General features: G+C 34.9%; 1 protein-coding gene across 1 annotated transcript; it reads left to right on the forward strand.

The window, feature by feature from the left end:
• The first annotated feature begins 5499 nt into the window (after positions 1–5499).
• Positions 5500–8143, forward strand: LOC132311324 (pentatricopeptide repeat-containing protein At5g59600-like). The gene has a single exon (XM_059809199.1). It carries the CDS (start codon positions 5783–5785, stop codon positions 7409–7411), a length of 1629 nt encoding a protein of 542 aa, XP_059665182.1. The 5' UTR covers positions 5500–5782; the 3' UTR covers positions 7412–8143.
• Positions 8144–21553: the final 13410 nt, after the last annotated feature.

The following is a 21553-nucleotide window of genomic DNA, read 5'->3' on the forward strand; positions in this document are numbered from 1 at the left end:
ATGGAAGAAGAAGACGAACAAAGAAGTCTGGAGAGGGCTCTTAAGGGGAGAGCCAGCTCCCTAATGGAGGGAGCCGGCTCCCATGAAGAGAGAGCCGGCTCTCCATGAGGGAGAGCTGGCTCTGGGAGTCCTAGAGACGGCTCCCATGTGGGGGGAGCCGTCTCCCTTGAATAGAACCCCTTTGGGGGTATTTTCGGTAATATTCTGATACTTCGGGGGTTGAAGTGTAATTCTGGAGTTTCATAGGGTTTTTAAATAATGTATAAAGCATGTTTAAGACTTAGAATTTACTGGTTCAGGCCAAAGGAATGGACAGCATCAATTTTAAAATATAAATGTGCAATGTTGTCAAGGAAGGGGGAAGGTTTAAATTTCAAGTTTGCTTTAGGAATTAAAATGAATTGATATTCAATTATTTGTGGGATGTCATATGAATATATATAAAGTTTAATGGAGGCTAGGAAGGTCGGTTTATTGGGTTAACGGACTTCATGACATGTCGTTATAGCTTGCATATAGACACGAAACTTGGAAGTTAATTTTATTAGTCGTTATAATAAGGAAAACAGACTAATGGGAATGTATTTTGGGAGTGGAGTGTAGGTGCTCTGTATATACTTCTGAGCATCAGGATATCTTGCTTTGGGTTCATAGTTAAGAACTTAATGAACATCATTAAATTCGTGTAATAACTTGCATGGTGTTAAGGATTGTGGAATGTTTAAGTCGCTAGTCTGGTTAGGTTAACTTTAATGGACTAGTAGGAAAGGATTGGTTTTGGGTTTTTTAGTATAATGTGCTCGGTTATAACCCTGATAAACATTATATCATGCTATGGGTGTTATTTGATGAACAGTTTTAATTTCTGTTTATCAACTGTATGGATATGAATAATATAAATTGTTTATCTTTACTTTCACAATTTATTTGGAGGATTTATGATTCTAATCATATACTAGATGCATAATAAGAACTTATTAATAACTGATTTCTATTATGTTGGTTTCTGGATATATTTGATGTTCTAATGAATGTGCATCACTTGTGGAACATTTACATTATGTGTACCGGTATGGGATGGTGACATATCAGGGATGGATTAGATCAAAAAGCTAAGTCCTACCCCTTCATACATAAGGAACGGATTAACTAAAACAGTTAAATCCTACATGGATGTATGTCTTGTCAACTAAAATGGTTGAACGACATAATGGATGTTTGCTCTTTATTTTTATGCAGTAGGAAGGATAGGAATTTAATTGAAACATTTAAATCTTAAGTAAATGTCGTGTCTTGGCAATGAATAGTTGAGCGGCACTACGTTGGTTTTGGATGGATTTTCTAGATATATATATATTTATGATGCCATGATATGAGCTTGAGTCTCAAGATCAATGGTTAGGGAGCGTATATGCATTGGGATGCATAACTAGCTATAATGGTTTGATATGTGCCCTGCTAAGTTTGCTAGTTAGGTTGAGACAGGCTTGTAGTCCAGGGAAAGTCCTATAGTGTGGATATATTTATATTTACGGACTATTTAGATATTGCCGAGCTATCTAGGATGTATCTGCGTATCGGGTTTATGTACGGATTGTAGTAGGATGGAACTTGCATGTGGGCCTGACCCACTTTTATTTTTCAGGTGTTCGTGAGTACCAGACTTAGGACTTGTTCGTGGTGATGCAGATTCAGTCACTCACTCTTCTGACTACATAGGATTTCTTTTCTTATTTTAGTTTTGAATATTTATTCTTTAAAGTTATTTATCAGTTAGAATTATTAGGGGTCCACTGGATGGATTCCCGAGTTGTATGGATTTGAAGGATTTAAATAATATTAATTTATTATTTAGAGTTTGAGGATTTTTATTTTAGTTTTCTTTCAGCGCATTATTATTTTTATTCTTAATTCAGTTTTTATTCTTGCTTGTTTATATATTGATTGTTTGGTATCCCTCGGATCTGTGCTCGGACTTAATCACCCGTGGCTCTAGAATTGAGGGGTATCACAGAAAAGAACAACCACACAGCAATGCCATGCCGACAAATCCTCAAAATAATAATGAGCACAAAAATCCAGAATGCTCAACACCTTATTATCTCCTTAAAACCATCAACAATGCAATCAATCACTAACGCTTAACTGGCTACTCAAACCACTCTTTCTAGACAATCTACATGCTTAAACAAGCAAACTTCATACCCTATGTTCAACACCATTATCTTTCCTCTGCACTGTTCTTCAGAACACCCATGGCCCCGACAAAAGTCAAATGGGGCTACCAACTAAACCTACAAGATCAACCTCATCCCAATCATTCTAATCGTCAGTCTACCTTTTCGGATCCTCAAACACCAAGCAATATCTCTTGATACTTCAGACACAACTTGAATTACAACTCCAGCCAATAACTTTCAATTTGTAAAATACAGTCCATTTAGTAACACAGTCCCCACCAATTATCACTTCATCCGTAAACAACCAAGCACTTCAATGACCTCATACAACCTTCCTTATTGTGCAATCCCACACTACTCAACTAAAATTGACTACTATATACCATCTCGAGACGCTCTCAATAACTGTGCCAGCCTAACCCTGCTCGCCAGCCGAACCTTGCAATCAACTTTCCGAGAGTCAATTACCCGTGACACACTCCTATAGTTTCCCGAAATAGGAATCACTCATCAACCAACTATAACCAGCACGCTTCTTTAAACTATACCAGAACACCTGAAATACATGTCTACAATCTATAGACTACACTCATGACTCAAGCAACTCCTAGCACACCTACCACAACTAGTTCGAAAAAAACCTCTATACCAAACCGTGACCCAAGTCACAAACATTAACCTCCTAAGGTCATACATTTTTCTCTCGAAACCCTCACTCACACACCTGACCTCCACGGTCACAGGAACCCATTCGCCGATGCATGAAACTTACGCACAACAAAGATACCATGCCATGAAATATGAACCCTTTCTAAAGTCGTGCCCTAAGCATAGCACAAAATGTAACAAGAAAACCAGGATGACTACACACTGAATAGCTCAATCCACAAGCTAAAAGACCAAGCCACTCGTTCGATAAGAACTGGCACCCAACAACCCTGGAGCAACCGAGCTCTTCGCCTATTTAGGTCAAAACTCACACAACCATCCCATGCTCGACCGCATACACATGGATATAAATATATATACAAGACATACACGTATATATATATATATATATATATATATATATATATATACAGTAACCAGAACATAAACCTTAGCATGACTATGTCCTATCACATCAGTTTAAATAACGAGTCCATTAAATCATTATGTGAAATTAAACCTCTCATTTATCCTTATCATCATTTCATATAATACACACTTGCACAATCCATGCTCAACTGTCCGTCACATTACCATGCACAACTTACATGCCATAACCCATACTCACTACTTGCCAACTTATCACATGTGACATGCTTTCAATCATTATTACATAAACATTCTAGCCATGTAACACATATTTTAACATTTAAACACATATGCGTGTGAACACTTAACAAGGAAGCATGTATTTCAAAACCTTGAACACATAAGCACTTAACCAAATAAGCATACTGCTTAACAAACACTTTAACACATAAGCACATAGTTATGCAATTCAACTTTCCCATGCAATCCTAGATAGGCCTCTACCTGTCATCCTAATAGTATTTGAACCATTACTCTGATATCAAATTTGTAACGACCCGAACCCGTAGGTCCGAACCGTTAGCCGGGTCTTTAACCGAACCCGATGTCAACTAGGGACAACACCATTCTTTCCTACGTCAATACATATTATACGTGTCATTCCGGGTTTATAAAAAAAAAAAAAAGTAATAATAAATAAATAGATAATAATAATAAAATAAGTTTATAACTACAAAGTATGTCAAAATAGTCTACTAACCCATCAAACCCTGCGAAAAAGCGTCGTCCGCCACTTGCCATCCGTGTCCTGAAAAATGTTAAGTGTAATGGGGTGAGCAAATTGCTCAGTAGGTAGTATCTAAGACCTACCTCTTATAGCCCCGTGAATCCAAACAATGAATAGGACAATAGGGAAAGGATACAAAGCCGAGAAAAAATACAATATACATTTTCAAGTCCAAAACAAAAGAATGCCATACCATGAATGCAATGTCATGCATGTCACTCCCCATTTTTCAGAAAACTTTCATCATTTCATAAACTGTTAATATAACCCGCCCATTGGTGACTCCGTAACAATACGAGAGAATGATTGGCTATTGTCCTTGACCTTTGGTACCTCCGCAACATCATTTGGGGCCCAGATAGCTCAACCACGCTAGGACAATCTCTCTAATTCCCTCTAGGCTATATTAACACACCAGCCCTTTGGTGACTCCACGGCGACTGGGTTTTCTCAAAACCATTTTTTCAAATTTCTCCCCAAAATCCCCTTTTCAATTTCATTTCAAAACACTTTCCCTTTTCTTTCATGCCCACTGCTTGTATGCATATCACATGTCTTTTATATACTATGGAAATGGAGAGAATTATTATCACACAATTAACATGTTTGCATATAAAATTTTTAACAAATTATTAAGCATCATAGGCATAGAAAATTAACACATTAGGCACACTTTCTAAGTAAATCAATAAATACATATAATTACATGGTTCATATACTCAATTAAATTATCTAAGGAACAATCAATTCAATTTAATCATGCTTGACAATAATTAAAATAATAATAATAAAAAAAAAACTTACAAAGGAACAAGAATTTAAGTATTAGAGACCCCTACTTCAATCTAAGTCAAAATTCCCAAATTGTGCCTTATATCTCGAACCTCCTAGAGTGCACCAAACTAAAAATTGCTCCGATCAACTTGTAGATATTGTCGTAGGCTTCAATTTGCCGCAAACGGCTTTCAAAAATTCTAAGTATTAAGGGAGATATCAAACTTTGAAGATTTGAAGTAAGATGGAAAAGAAAAATGGAAGCTTGAGGAGGGTAAGAGAGAACAGCGGGAGAGAAAGAGAGAATGAGACGAAGGGTGTGGTCTCATGAGCACTTAAAAATGGTGGTGAGTCCCACCAATTTCTTTTTAATTTTCATTTTTTCTTTTATTCTTATTTTACAACACATACATATATGCCTACACATTTAATTTACAATCTCTTAAAACACAATATATAAAAATAAATATGATACAAATGAACCCAACTAAAATACCCGTATGCAACAATTCCGGTAGCGAGTCCCACACGGGGACCGTCCGGCCCGAAAATGAAAAAAATGTAAAAATGACAAATCTTGTATTTCAAAGAGCCTTGAACTCAATGAAATGTCCTAACCAACTCCAAACACAACCAGCACACCCCACGATATCCGATACTCAAAACGATAAAAGGCGAAAATGCCCTTACGACGACAAAAATTCGAAAAAATAAAAAATGACGAAAATTTAGAAACATCACAATATGTCATTTTAATTTTTGTTTGGAAAAAAAAAAAAAAAAAAATAATAATAATAATAATAATAAATTCAAAATAATTCAAAATCTTAACTTAACAAATCTAATGTGAATTTGACTGATTGGATCCGATCCGAATCCAATAAGTTTACAGGCCTACTCGTGAGTCGTGAGGTGAGTTGAGGATTGGCGTGAGTCTTATGGGCACTCTCTTGTTATACAAAAAGTAGGCTTTGATAGAATCTTGGATTATCTAATTGTTGCTGATGGAGGACTATGTTTAAGGATGAAGTACCCATTGTTGACATCAAACATCTTGTCATTGGATAATTTGAGCTTGCTACTGCAAAAATGCCTGAAAGCGAAGGCATTGAAACCCTGCAAACAAATTCATGCTTTCTTATTAGCTTCTGGTGTTAATATGAGCATCTTGTCTTTGAACTCTAGGATTATTGGTGTGTACGCAATTTGTGGGGATGTGAAGTCTGCTAAGCTGAAGTTTCAAAGCACTCCAAAACCAAATGTTTTCGCATTCAATTGGATGATTTTCGCTTCGTCGTTCAATGGGTATTATGAAGAGGCAATTGGGTACTTCTCTTTGATGGAAAAATCAAGAAATATTCCTAATAATTATACATTTTCCATTGTATTGAAAGCTTGTGTTGGTTTAATGGATTTGTGTAAGGGGAAGGAAGTTCATGCTATGTCAAGTAAAATGGGATTTGAGTCAGGTGTATCTGTGGGTAATGCTTTAATTGATATGTACTATAAATGTGGGAATCTGCGCTATGCCCGGCAGGTGTTTGATAGAATGACTGAGAGAGATGTTGCTTCTTGGACATCAATGATTTGTGGGTATTCTAATGTGGGAAAGATTGATCAGTCGGTTGTCTTGTTTGAGCAGATGAAGCTGGAAGGATTGGAACCGAACGAGTTTACATGGAATGCAATGATAGCAGGTTATGCGCGGAGAGGAGATTGCAATAGCGCATTCACACTGTTCTCTAGAATGAGAAGAGAAGGGTTCATTCCTGATTTGGTTACTTGGAATGCAATGATTTCAGGATTTGTTCAAAGCCAAAAATATGTTGAAGCTATGGAGTTGTTTCGGGACATGTTGATTGCTGGGCTCAAGCCCAATCAGGTGACCGTCACGGGACTGCTACCTGCTTGTGGATCAACAGGTTCAATTCGAAGTGGAAAAGAAATTCATGGCCTCATATATAGGATGGAACTTTGTGTTAATGTCTTTGTTGCTAGTGCTCTTATTGACATGTACTCGAAATGTGGGTCTGTGAAGGACGCTTCGAATGTTTTTAACAAAATTCCCGTTAAGAATGTAGCATCATGGAATGCTATGATTGGCTGTTACGGGAAGCATGGCTTGGTTGATAGCTCAATCCAACTTTTTCAGAGGATGCAAGATGAAAGAATGCAAGCAAATGAAGTCACTTTGATTTGTGTTCTTTGTGCCTGTAGCTATGGTGGTTTAGTTGAGAAGTGTTTAAAGATATTTAGGTCTATGAAAGAGAATTATGGGGTTGAAGTCAGCAAAGAGCATTATGCTTGTGTTGTTGATCTTCTGTGTCGTTCTGGGAGGATGGAAGAAGCTTATGATTTGGTGAACGAAATGTCAATGGAAATTACAGATTCAGTTGTGGGGGCTTTCTTCAATGGGTGTAGAATTCACGAAAGAAGAGATTTGGCTAAAAAGATGGCTGAGGATATTTTGAGGATGGAATTAAAGAGACCTGCTGGTTTTGTGTCTCTGTCAAATATTTATGCTGCTGATGGAGAGTGGAAAGAGGTTGAGCATTTGAGGCAGCTTATGAAGGCTATGGGGGTCCATAAGAAACCTGGTTCCAGTTGGGTTGAGAAGAGGAACGAGTTTGCTGAATCTAAGTTGGAAAAGTAAAACTCACACAACCACTTTTCCCTTTGCAGACTTGGACTCTCGACTTTCTACAAGGTGAGTAAGTACTACGTAGCTGCAGCCCTAGGTGATGAGGATGGCTGTTGAGATTGAAGCGTGTATGGTTAAATTGATGAATGAGTTTGCTGAATCCTGATAGAAATAGTCGTGATATAGATCAAGTTTATTGCAATTGGAATATATTTCAACTTTCAAAAGATATTTTTTGAAATGGACTGAAGCTCATGATAAAGTGCCGGAAAAATTTCCTTGGCCAGACCACATTAAGGAAAATCATTCTCTTCACTTGGAGTTGCTGCTTCCTCTTCTATCTTGACAAACTTTCTTTTTCTTAGTTCATCTACTATTATTATTATGTCATTTGCAGAAAAGGTGAAAGGGAGGAGAATTTTAGAGATTTAAAACACGTAAATGCTGTTGGATTTGCGGGTTATTTTGTTAGTGTTTGTAATTTGTAACTAGGGAAAAAAAAAAAGTGTTTGTAATTTGAAACATGAAAAGATTTTCATTTAGAATTGAACCCCAAGTAATTAGATTATGGTTCATTGATGCTTATGCTTGCTTCTTGGTGGGTGCCAATCTGCATTTTAAACTTCATCTTCTTATGAGAAATGACATATTCTCTTCTTCTTCTTTTTTCCATTTTTTTTTTCTCAATAGAAATAGAATATGTCATTAATTTATATTTTCCCCATTTTTTTTTTTTTTTTTTTTTTTTTTTTTTAATAATAATGAGAATATGTCATTAATTTGCTAGAGTGAAATTTACTTTATCATTCATAATTGGATTCCGGTCCCACTCTGTTTGGTTCACAAGCCCCTGTGACTTTGTAACTTGGCCATGTAATTTGGACAACCAGTACCACCTCGAATATTTGCATATCCACCGTTTTTGGAGTTCTTTTGTTGATGCTGCTTCTTTTCGAATTCCAAACATACTCAGATGTCCTATTCTTCTCGTTGCATACTCTTATGATTCTTGGATTTTACAGCTTATCAACCTTTTGTAATACCCTTTATTTGGATGCAATTCGGGCAGCTTTTCCAGGATTATTTGGTTCCGGGTCAATCACTTGTTAACACATAAGTCAATGTGTTAGATTTGTGTCAATTTTATTTTACTTTTTACTTATATGTAGCCGAGACTCGTCAAAGTTTTTGAGAAACACCCAAATGAATGAGAGAGAGAGAGTTGCTAACAATCAGCGATTCCGAATAGCGGACTGGGGTATATTGTTTAGCCAGAAAGAGAGTGTGTGCTAGGTTTCCATAATTTTTCTCTTTGATGTTTTTCACATAAAAAATTGTGTGTCATACCTTAAATTTCTTATTTATTTTTATTTTTATTTTTATTGCTTGTGTGATTGATTTATTGTGTTGTAAATGATTATAATTTAAAAATAATTTAAAAATCAATAAAACCAGCAAACTACACCTATTCAGCTCTGAAACTACCATAAAACATCTCAAAGGAACTTGTAAATGCAAAATGCAACTTCACAAAGCAATCACAATGCCACAAATCGAAAAGTTGAGAAGGATAGGATTATGTTAAAGAATCATAATATAATATATATTATTATATAGTATATACACAAAAAAAAAAATATATATATATATATATATATATATATATATATATATTATTCATGATTTTATCTGCATTATCTGGAGTGTAATCAGTGAAAATGTTGTTATTTTTTTCTGTAACTTTATATCAAATTTTCAATTAACCCATAGCATGTTTTAGATTGACATTGGAATTCCCTTTTTAAGAGATTAATTGCAAAATAACCAATGGTGTCTTGAAGTGTCCTAGATTTGTCCTCATCATTTTCATGCCCGGCTTCTAGCAAGGAAAATTTAAATTTTATCACACTTTTAGCTGTGTTAGACACGTAGAGCTGTGTCTCACATGTATTCATGTTATAGACATGTCTTGTAACCAGGAACAGACTTATTAGCAAGTGAGGTGATGCAATTGCAACCCACCCTTCCCTAAATTTTTAATTTTTAACTAATATACCATGTTATTTTTTCTTTTTCTTTTTCTCTATATACTCTTAAAATATTGCTAATGCCCTCCTAAAATTATTATAATTTGAATTATGCCTGCCTTATCTAAAGTTCTAGGTCCGTCCTCCTTGTGACACCTTCAAAGTGGTGTGATGATTGGAAGCAAGTGGGGGTGAATCGTCTTTTATCAGTGGATTAGGGTTCTTACAAGTTCTGAAGAGGTAAAGTGATTATTTAGGATGTATACTAGCCCTTGGATGAAAATGGATTGGTTGGATTCAACTCTAATATAATAAATAATAAAAGTAGCAAATGTAATTACTATAGAAACTTCTTCAGGTTAGGTTCGGTTTACAAACATATAAACTCAAGGCCATTGGGCAAGAACAGAAAGCCCAAGACCAACCCTATTATTAAAATCTAGCCCATAACCAAGCCTAGTATTACAAATCAAGCCGAAGACCAACCCTAACTCGGGTTGGGTATTGTTGGGCGCAACTAACTTGCTTCACCCAATAATCCCTCATCCGACACATTCAGTCCCTCCATTTCACAGGGTAATTATTATTATTATTATTTTTCATTCGCAAGAAATACACACTCCAATTACCCACTCACTTTGTCCTTGAGAACTCAAACTAGTCTCACCATTCAATTTAAAAATTAAAAAAAATATCAATAGACTGCAAAACCTTTAATCACGGGGCAATTATCTAAAAAATTCTAATATGGAATTCATTTGTGAAGCAAATGAAAGATACTGGCCATGTCCAAGGCCAATATAATATTTACCATCACTTTATCAGACGATTTTTCGTTATGTGCACTTGAATTTCACAAGCCCAGTCGCAATGTTTTGAATCAGTATGGTCTACAGGCAAACGTGAACCTGAATACGAATAAGGGACACTAAGTATAATACTATACACAAATTTGGAACCCGTATATGATATGATACAAAAATGGCGATACAAAAATTTTTAAGAAAGTGGACTCCTACTTTATGGATATGTTAAATAATAATAATATAATGTAATGTAAAGTATAGAAAATTTCTCAATTATCACATTTTATTACAAAATGACTCCATACCTGAGCTAATTTTTTTATTAAATAATCATAATATCATTTCTTAATGAATTAAACTTAAAACAATTTTTTTTTATTAAAATAGATTATGAAAAAAAAAAAAAAAAAAATTCATACTAATTTGATGACATATTCTCTATTAATTTTGCATAATTTGACCTTTAATTCTTGAAATTAATTGTTTAAATAAATATCTTAAGTGGAAAATTTTTAAACAATTTAAATAATTTCTTAATGTTTTTTTTTTTTGAATATATTGTATGGACAAAAAAAAAAAAGTATCTTTTTTAAAGTAAAAAATTTTAAATTGAGTATAGAATAAATTTTATTATAAATAATAAAATTTTAATAATAAGTTAATCAGTTTAAAAAATGGTAGTTATAAGTCTATCATCTTTTCTATTTTTATGATAAATTGATACTAATAATAAAATTAATATAAATGATAAAATTAATATTTAGATAAGATTCTATTCCTCTATAGTTAAGGTGTTCCTAATGTGAGGGTATGATGTACTAATCCTACCAATTTTTTATCAATACAATATCACCTAATTATGATATATATATATAAGAGAAAAGATAATAAAATAATTTAATAAAAAAAAAATTATAAAGCATGGTAAAATAATCTTTTGTGGTGAGTTTGTCCTTAATTGTAATAAATTATTAGTTCAGGGACATATAGGTTTTTTGCAAAAGGCTAATAGTTCAAAGGGTTTTTTTTTTTTTTTTTTTTTTTTTTTTACTTTACCTTATAATATATTATTATTATATATATAAATAATAATTTATTTTATCCATACAATCATGAATGAAATCACTAATTTAGAACTTAGAGTTAGATGTTTGTTATTTTTGTTTTCTTCAATTTATTTATATTTTTAATTAACCAATAATATATTTTAAATTACATTGAATCCCATTCTTTAAAAAAAAAAAAAAAATTATAAAATCACATTCTTTGTGTCCTCAAAGTGTCCAAAACATGTCATTATCGTGTCCGTAGCGTCTTCCAATTGTGTCCAAGAAAAAAATATTTAAATTTCAGGACATTTCTAGCCGTGTTCGACATATACTCAAGCTATGTCCATGTGTCTAATTCGCGTCTGAGTCTCTGATACTACCACAACACATCTAGAAGAATTGTCATTGCTTTTTAGGATACACACCTACCAAACACCCCTTCCCTTAATCTCAACACCAAAAAATAATAAATAATAAATAAAAATAAAACATTTTCTAATTGAATTTTTTTAATAAATGACTACTTTTGGAGGCCTAATTACAAATATGACATATACGGAAAAAGAATGGATGTATATAAAGTCATTGAACACAATGTAATTACTAATACAATAAACTATACAAATACAATTTCATATTTGACAGGTACTTATACAATTAGGACAAATTACCGCTACCAATAACCTCAATTACCTTTCTCAAATTCAAAACTCTTTCTCTCTCTCTCTCTTCAAACCCACAGATAAACACGCCACTACCAAACACCAACACCAACACCACCACCACCACCACCTCCCCCACCCCCTCTCTTTACTCATTTTCTCTCTCTTATTTTCTCTTACCACCCCTACCAGCGTACCTATTTTCCTGGAGAGACAAACCCAAGAACACCCGCATTAATCTCTCCTGACCCTTCTCTCTCTCTCTCAAATCTCCTCATCTCTTTTCCATCTCCATATCTCTTTCTCTGCCCTGAAACTCACTCTTTTTTGTTCCTGCAACTTTCATCGAATAAAATCACAATTTCTCACCAGACCAATCTCCACAAAATGTACACACACACGCACACACACACATCTGTATCACCATCACCACCACCCACTGCCACCAAGTCGTTAACCACCACCACCACCACCATGTATAAATCAAGGGTTTATTCTTTTTTTGTATCACCACCGCTACACACTACCCACTGCGGTATATATGTCTATCACCTATACATATATGTATCGACTTTGTATTCCCAAAGAGCATCTACAATAATGTGTTAATGTGTAAAATATACACAATTTTTAAAACTTTTTATTTTTATTTATTTATTTTTTTTTTATCTCCATGCAGCAGTATGTTGATGAACGCTAAATATCGCATATTCAAGCCCCTAAATATACATATGTTAAGGCCTAAAGTGATATATCTAGCCCTTGTTAGACTGATTTATGTTTAATGTGTGTTTGTAGGTACTTTCCAAGAGAAATGGTTAAAACCGGATTTTTATGATGAAAAGACTGATCCAAAGATTATAGAGTCGTTGCCGGTCATCCAAAGCAAGCTGAGAGCTTAAATGATGAAGTTTAAAAAAATTCAAGATCCAGAGCTCGAGCCCAAGTCTTGAGGCTCGAGCCATGCAAGTAAAAGAAGAAAAATTAGCAAGGCATTGAAGCTCGAGCCTTGTACCTTAAGAGCCCGAGCCTTATCTTTAGGGTGCTCGAGCCTAACTATAATACCCCTAATTTTAAAAGGATAGTCCTGGTAATTAATTAAATTTTTTTTTTTTTTGTTTTATTTATGTATTTGTTTGTTTATTTGACTTAATTGATTAATTATTTATTTAATTGTATTTTGGTAATTGTTGAATTAATCTGATTTGAAAATTTGTAGAGCATTAATTGTAGTATTTTTATTTGCTTTCATGGACGTAGTTGTTTTATTTATTTAACTATGTTAATTGGATTAAATTAGGTTTTAGTTTTCTTTTAGGATTCACGTAGAGGCTGACTAGAATTTAATTAGGATTTTATTTCTCTAATTATAAGTGGACTAAGGGGTTTAGAGGCGTCTGTATATATATACTACCATATGGGTTCTGTCTAGGGTTTACGACTAAAACCACGAACAGAGGATAGTGAGAGGCAGAGAGAGTTTTGAGAGAAAAACAAAGGAAGGAAGGCTAAGGTTTGGTTTAGACTAAGGTTGGACCAAGGAGGAGGAAGGAGTGGTTATTCGTAGATGAAATCAAGAGCAACAGAGGTGGAACAGCAGTCTGGGATTACGTCGGAAAACTCAGAGACGGAGGTTTAAGGTTTCAAAACTGAAACCGAAGGCAAGTCTCTATTCCATCTCTTTCCCTTAAACCCGTGTTCTGTGCATGCCTAGGTAGACTTCAAGGATTAAACGAATGCTAAAACATGTCTTTTATGCATGTTTAAACAGTGTTTAATTTCATTGAATTAATCTGGTTTGAGTTTGCTTTAAGTTTCTAACTGAAATTCTGCTTCCTTTGTGTTAAAATCTTGTGTTCAATTCGTGTCATGGTTGTATAACAATTCTTTATGGTTAATCTGGGACTGATATTGAACCTTAGAACAAGTATTTAAAATTAATACAGAGGCTTGAGAATAGCCGAAGGCGAAGAAGACAGAGGAAAACAGACGACGGCTCTTACGGGTGAAGGAGCAGGCTCCCAAAAGGAGGGAGCCAGCTCTCACAACGCAAGAGCCGGCTCCCACATGTGGGGAGCCGGCTCCCAACACCCAAGAGCCAGCTCCCAAAGGTGGAGAGCCGGCTCTCAATTCAAAAGAGCAGGCTCTCAATTTTGAGAGAGCCTGCTCTCGCCCTAAAATGCATAGTTTTGGTACTTAAGGGCTGTTTGGACTGAACTGGGTTTCCTCGTTTCATTTAAACTATTTTAAATGGTGTATGGGATTGTAATGGACCTGTAATAGCATGGGGAAACATTAATTCATAGTTGGATTAGGGAATGGAGCGAGGTGGATTTAGGGAAAAACCTATAGACTACTCATCGTTGTGGTTAAACAAATTACTTGCTAGGATTTGGAGCTTCTGTTATACATAATTTTATACTGTTTAACTATGTCTAAACAGGGTTATAAGCATAGTAAATTCTTAAAATCATCAATGCTTGGTTTCAAATAAATTGATATATATGTTCTACTAATTGTATCAATTTATGGTTTATTTGGAGGATTTAAATACTATGACTCATTTTAGCAATTTAAAATAGTTAGAATGTGATTTCTCGGTTCTGTAATGAATGCTTAATGCCGTGATATATATATTGAATTGTATTTATGCATATCCTGGCTAATGGTTAATAAATAACAATTATTGTCTTAACAATTATGTTGTTTGGAGGATGGTATGCATCGGTATGGGACGATGGTATATTAAAGATGGATTAGTTAAAACACTAAATCTTACCTATTTTGGAATAAATTGGATTAACTATAAAAAGTTAAGTCCTACTTACATGGATGTTTATGCACCGGTATGGGACGGTGGCATATTAGGGACGGCTTAGTTCAAAATGCTGAGACCTACCTATATTGGGGATGGATTAGTGCAAACACTAAGTCCTACCTATTCTGAAATAAGATGGATTAACTACAAAAGTTAAGTCCTACTTATAACTATGTGTCAGGTCAACAAACCTTTTGCATGACACATCGTAAACGGACTCTATATATTTATGTTATGGTGCTATGGTATGAGCTTGAGTCTCAAGACCATGGTTAGGTTGCGTATATCACCTATGATGGATAGCTGGATATAGGTGTTGTTCCCTGGTAGGTCTAGGTACACATGACCACATTATGTGCGATTTGCATGGTATCTCTACTCAGGCTGAGACAGATCTATTGGACAAGTGAGCGTCCTATAGTGTGTACTTATACATATATGGACTACTCTATATATTGTTGAGCTATCTAGGATGTATCTACGTATTGGGTTTCTGTATAGATCGTAGTAGGATAAGACTTGCATGTGGGCCTGACCCACTCTCTTATTTTTCAAGTGTTCGGCAGTTCCAGGGTTAGATCTTGGAGGTGCAAAGTAGATACAAACACTCATTCCTCCGATTATGTAGGATTACTTTCTATATTTAGCTTTGGACTTGTTTCAGTTCTTCTCTTTACGGTTTGGGATTTTATTAGGGGTCCACTAGATGGATTCCTGAGTTGTAAATAAATGGAGGTTTTGGATTATTGGTTTTACAATAATAACTTTTGAGGATTTTATAATTAGAATTCTTTTCAGCTTTAATATTTATTTTCTTAGGAATTCATTCTGTAATCTATGTTTATTTAAATATTAATTGTTTGATATCCCTCGGATCTGTGCTCGGACTTGATCACCCGTGAATCGAGGGGTATCACACTAACCTTAGGGTGCTCAAGCCTTAACCCTCAAGCCTCTAGCACAAGGCATCGGAATTTGAAGAGTTGATTTCCACGGAAGAACCAAGCTCCCAGGGCCTCGTGCCAGACCTCAAGGATCGAGCACCATTACCCAAAGCTCGAGCCCGGTACCTAATGCTCGAGCCCATGAAGCTTGGATCAAGTAATGTTGAAAGAGATGAAGCCCAAAAATATTCTAAGTGTTGGAACAAAAAGATGCTTCAAAAATAGTTGAAGAAATTAGGCTAAGTACCAAAGTGAAGATCGAGCACCATTTATTGAAGCTCGAGCACCAATCCAAAGAAGCTCAATCCTTGTTACTAAAGCTCGAGCCTGAACCTCAAACCTCAACCCCTGCTTCCTGAAGCTCGAGCCTTCCATGATATATTAGATTTAAGTTACGGGATTGTTTTATAAGTCGTATCTTATTCCAGATGGACCAGAAGACCTAAAAGCCCACCCAACCTTTATTTTCTTCTATAAAAGAAGGCATAAGCCTTGATAGAAGAGGTCCCTTTTTATCGTATTATTTTAGAAGGCTGATACTGTAATGGTGGCTTTTAGGGTTTCCACAACCTTAGAAGGTGAAGATCCTGAGAAGAGAAGTGTCATCCGTGATGATGGAGACAACTCTAACACAAATAATATCTGGCATCGTCATGAGTAGCTAATTCCTCTCTTAGGGCACTGATGTAACCCAATATAGTATTATGGTTTGATTGTTCTTAACTCTGGGATATTTTAATGTAAATTATGTTTTTGATTATATAACTATGAGTAATTGAGACAACTCAATTGGATTTAACGCTTTAAATAGATTACAAATTGTTATTACCTGGTCTTAAAATATAACTGCTTGCTCTCTATTCTCAACCTATTCTTATTGGATGGTATCTGGCGGAGCCCTGCTGGATATAAGAATAGAGGTCATATAATGGTGTTCTAATATTTTTATAAAAGAATGTTTTCATAGTCTATGCTTAGGAAAGATGGATTATTTATAAAGTAGTTAAAGTAGTTAGAGTAAGTAGGTGGATAGTCCATGCTAACCCCAGATAGGTTATAGTTAACTGAATTCTATAAAACATCTTTCTTTAAAACCCGAATTGAACAAATTTTATTGAGTTCAATTCATTTAAAATATAATTCGTTAAATTCCCAGAGTTAAAATAGTTAACCATAGTACGATGATTGTGGTGAAGTCAAAGCCCTAAGACCTTTCTCTCTCTGATCACTTTAACTTAATTTTAGTTTAATTTCAGTATTATTTTTAGTCTTGACAACCAATTAAACACTTCAACCAGTTACCTGTAAACCAAAAGGCCTTAATTGAATGCAAAACATTAATACTCATCTCTTTGTGGGTTCGACACCCTCTCTATAGTGCTATCCTGCAAGGATTCATTCTATTGCGAGTGGTTAGTTTATAAATTAATGATAACGCGACACAACCAATTTTTGGCACCGTTGCCAGGGAGATTTGTTATTTAGTTTAGTTTTTAATTAGTTTTATTTTTAGTTTACCTGTCTTCAGACTTTCTGATATCTCACCTTAATTCTTTTTCTTTTCAGGTACAGGAAATTAGCAATGGGGACAAAGATGCTTAAGGGATAAAAAGCTTTGGTTTATTAAACCTTCTATGAATTTTTGTTGTTTTCTTTTACTTGGAAAAATTTTATTTTTGTCACTTTTAGGATTAGTGGTATTAATGCATGTTAACTTGTCATTCTCGGTCAAAACCTTTAGTGCATGATCCTGAAATAGAGAGAACTCTTAGTCAATTAAGAAAACTTAAAAAATATTTGAATACAATAGGAATTTCCTCTAATAACATGGTTGATAATCATAATGCATCGGGTAATGGCAATGGTAATGGTAATGGTAATGGTAATGGAGGACGGGTTCCACAATTGAGGGACCATTTTATTCCTACCACATACACTTCTCCTTCGTGCTTTGTTTTTCCGGATGCTGATACAACCCATTTTGAGATCAAGTCTGCTGTGATCCAAATGCTTCCTACTTTCCAAGGGTTTGCAACAGAGGATCCCTATATGCACTTGGATGTATTCTTGGAATTATGTTCAACTACCAAGTTGACCACTCTTACCAATGATTCATTTAGGATGCACCTTTTCCAATTCTCTCTCAAGGACAAAGCAAGAACTTGGTTGTATTCACTTCCACCAAATTCCATTTCTACATGGGATATGTTACAACAAGAGTTCTTGAAAAAGTACTACACAGTGAGTAAAACCTGTCAAATGAGAAAAGAAATCATGGCCTTTTCCCAAATCCCAGAAGAATAGTTCCATGATGTATGGGAAAGATATAATGATCTTCTAAGAAAGTGTCCATACCATGATATTGCTCAATGGCACTTAATACAGATTTTCTATGATAGTCTCTTTGATTCTTATAGAAACATGGTTGATGCATCTAGTAATGGAGCCTTTCTGCGTAAGAGTCCGGCTAACACTTAGGAACTATTTGATGCCCTAAGTGAAAATTCAACGCAACATGTGTCTTTCTCTAGGTCTAAGTCTTCACTTGGAATGCATAAAGTTAAAAAACTATATAAGGTAAACAAATCTAGTGAGTTAGCCGCTTAAATAGAAGCCTTGAACCGTAGGTTCGATCAAATTTTATCATCTGGCCTTGCTCCTGTTGCTAATCTATAAACTGCCTTGCCAAAGGAAGTTTGTTCAATCTATGCTAATCCTTCCCATTTTGCTGATACTTACCTTATGATGGGACAATCATCTGAGATCCCATAGGAGCAAGTGAATGCTACATTCTCTAGACCAGCTTACAATCCATATGCTTCTACATATAATTTTGGCTGGAGAGATCATCCAAATCTATTATAATGTAATCAAAGTCAAGGAACCACTGTTCCTTAATCAAGGGACAGTATCAAAATTCATACAATCCTATGCCACAAAATAACTCTTTCAATTAATCTGGTATTTATCATCCACCTCAGTTCAGGAATCAACCCATTCAAACTCCTAATCTTCCATATCCTCTTAGAAGTTCTGCTTTTGAAGATCAAGTATTTAATGATCTTGTTGATCTTAAAGCCAATACCCAACTTCTTAATTCTCATTCACAAGCCATAGCAAAGCAAGAGGCACAAGTTGGGTAAATAACGAGTACTCTATCTCGAATAGAGGATGGAAAACTGCCTAGTCAGCCAGTAGCCAACCTAAATGGGCAGACTAACATAATTGATGAAACCAATTCCTCAAGTATTCATCATGAGCAAGTTCAGGCTATTACTACATTGAGGAGTGGTCAAGTGGTTGATAATCAAGTTGAAAAAGGACAGGAAGAAAGAGAGAGGCTTAGGGTTCCCATTGTTCCTATCATCCATAATCCACATCCCAATGATGTTTCCTCAAGTGTTATTCCATAATCCACCACAGGAGTTGAAGGTGGAGTCACTTCTTCATTTGCTCCTAACCCTGAGATAGCTTATGAGCCAAGAGCGCCTTATCCTGAACATCTCAAAGAACCCTCCCATTTTGGTAAATAAGGGGAGAAAATTCAAGAAATGATGGAGGTCTTTAAACAGGTCAAAATCAATCTTCCTCTGCTTGATGCTATAAAACAAATTCCAACATACTCTAAATTTTTAAAGGATTTATGCACTCTTAAAAGGAAATCCAAAAGCCAAGTTCCTAAGAAAATTTGTCTCACCGAGCAAGTCAATGTTATTCTTAAGTATAACACTCCTCTAAAGGTTAAAGATCTTGGAGCTCCTACAATTTCTTGCATCATTGGAAACAATGTGATAAAGCGAGCACTTCTTGATCTTGGAGTAAGTGTTAATCTTATTCCTTACTTGGTGTATGAGAAGCTAGGTCTGGGAGAGTTAAAACCTACGTTGGTTGTTCTACAATTTGCTGACAGTTTTGTCAGACAACCACGAGGTATTGTTGAAGACTCATAAAAGTGGACAAGTGTGATGGCCCAAGTTTTGCAACCCGGTGCATCAGTGATGGACCAAAAGTTGACCCGATAACAGATCCAAAATATGAAAATGAAAGATAAAACCAAATTCTATAGAGATATAAATCATTCCTAAGACACCAATGTGACCTTCTATGAAGTCACGAAACTAAAAAAAAGGCGAATGAGCAAACGAGAGTCAAAACGGGCAAAAACTGTTAATTAAGGGCAAAATGGTCAATTTACAAATAAGAAGGGAAATTTGACTCTAAGCAAGTCAAATAAGGTCCATACAACCTAAACTAATCATTTCACAACATTCCAAGAGGTTCTAAGAACTTTGGCCAAGAATCCACAAAACGCCCATTCCCGATTTAAGCAAAAACTAACACTATCTCACTAAAATATGAATAATTCCCACTATGAATTGAATCTGAGAATGGCATTGGTACCATTGGAAGGCTGACTCAAAATCCTTAAGTTAAGGCTCAATAATCACCCAATTTGGATTAGAAATGAAGAAGTTATGACCATTTGAAGTCGAAACAATAGCACTGTTATAGAAACTAAAGGGCAGCTGGGTGTATGCTATTTAGGTCAATCAAAATGGCATTTCGGTCGACCGAAATGAATAGAAAATCACCAAAAAGCTGAGTTTTGAGGAAAAGTCACTTTGATAGGACGAAATAAAGCATCGGTCGACCGAAATGAACCCAAACAGTGATTTTAACTACTAGAAAGTGAGATTTACTATGCAAATGAAATCCAAAAGCCATCGGTCGACTGAAACAACATTTTAGTAGGCTGAAATGACCCGAGAAAGTGCAAAAAGTCCTGCTATGCACAAGAAATATTGAGGCTTCACCCAAGCCTCAAACACCAAGATGAATTTGGTTAAAAAACAAGGTTTTAGACTTGTACAAGTGTGTGAACATGCTTACAAGTGTAAAATGCATATATATATGTGATATAATGACTCAAAGCCTCAACTGATATTGAATTCACAAAACCATATGCCAAACCTCCAATGTTGGTTAAAATTACATTTCAAATGCAAAACTTGAAATTTAAATGCATACATTCTAACTTTAAAGTTTGTGGCCTTTGGCCTCAAATTATATATATCAAATATGTTCCAAATAATGTATCTAAGTACACCTTACATATCATAAGGCAAAAAGGGTACATTGAACCTAGCTATGTATTATAACTTTAAAAGTAAAACTTAAACATGCTAACACTTGCATGTGAACAAAAATACATTTAAAAGAACTTTAAATCTACATATCACCCAGGCAAATGCAAATCCCCAAATCTTGAATCCTGTACCTGAAAAATGTCCCCGATAACTTTGGGGTGAGCAAACATAAAGCTACTTGTAGGAGATGAGCATGCAAAGACCTTATGTTTTACAAAGTTTGCATAATTTAATCATTGTGGTTCATTCCACCTAGCGTCTATGTCAAGAGTGAGACTTAGGAAACATCCTAAGCTACATTAAAACATTCTAAGTGTAAATCACATCATTTATGCAATTCGAACAACATAGAAGCATGTTATACAAGGCAACAAGATATAGATTCTAAAAGTTATCAACTTGAAATCTAAAATAAGAAACAACTAAAGTGGGTCATGCCACATAACGTCTATGTTCCAAATAAATCTATATGAACATTCCTAAGTTACGTTTGAACAATATAGCATAAATGTACTTAACAATATCAAAATTTGCAATGATTCATTAAAATCATAATGCCTAAATGTACTTAACAACATTAAAACTATGATGATTCATTAAAAATCATAATGCATAAATATACTCAATGATATTAAAACTGCGATGATTCATTAAAAATCATAATGCATAAATGTACTTAACAACATTAAATCGTTAATAAC

This window comes from Cornus florida, unplaced genomic scaffold (genome assembly GCF_030987335.1).
Source record: "Cornus florida cultivar Cherokee Brave unplaced genomic scaffold, ASM3098733v1 CherokeeBrave_3.0.0_Hap2_Chr06, whole genome shotgun sequence".
Lineage (NCBI taxonomy): Eukaryota > Viridiplantae > Streptophyta > Magnoliopsida > Cornales > Cornaceae > Cornus > Cornus florida.

What these genes read in the sequence shown, in the direction of transcription:
- LOC132311324 (XM_059809199.1), top strand. Translation starts at nt 5,783, where the DNA reads ATGAAGTACCCATTGTTGACATCAAACATCTTGTCATTGGATAATTTG.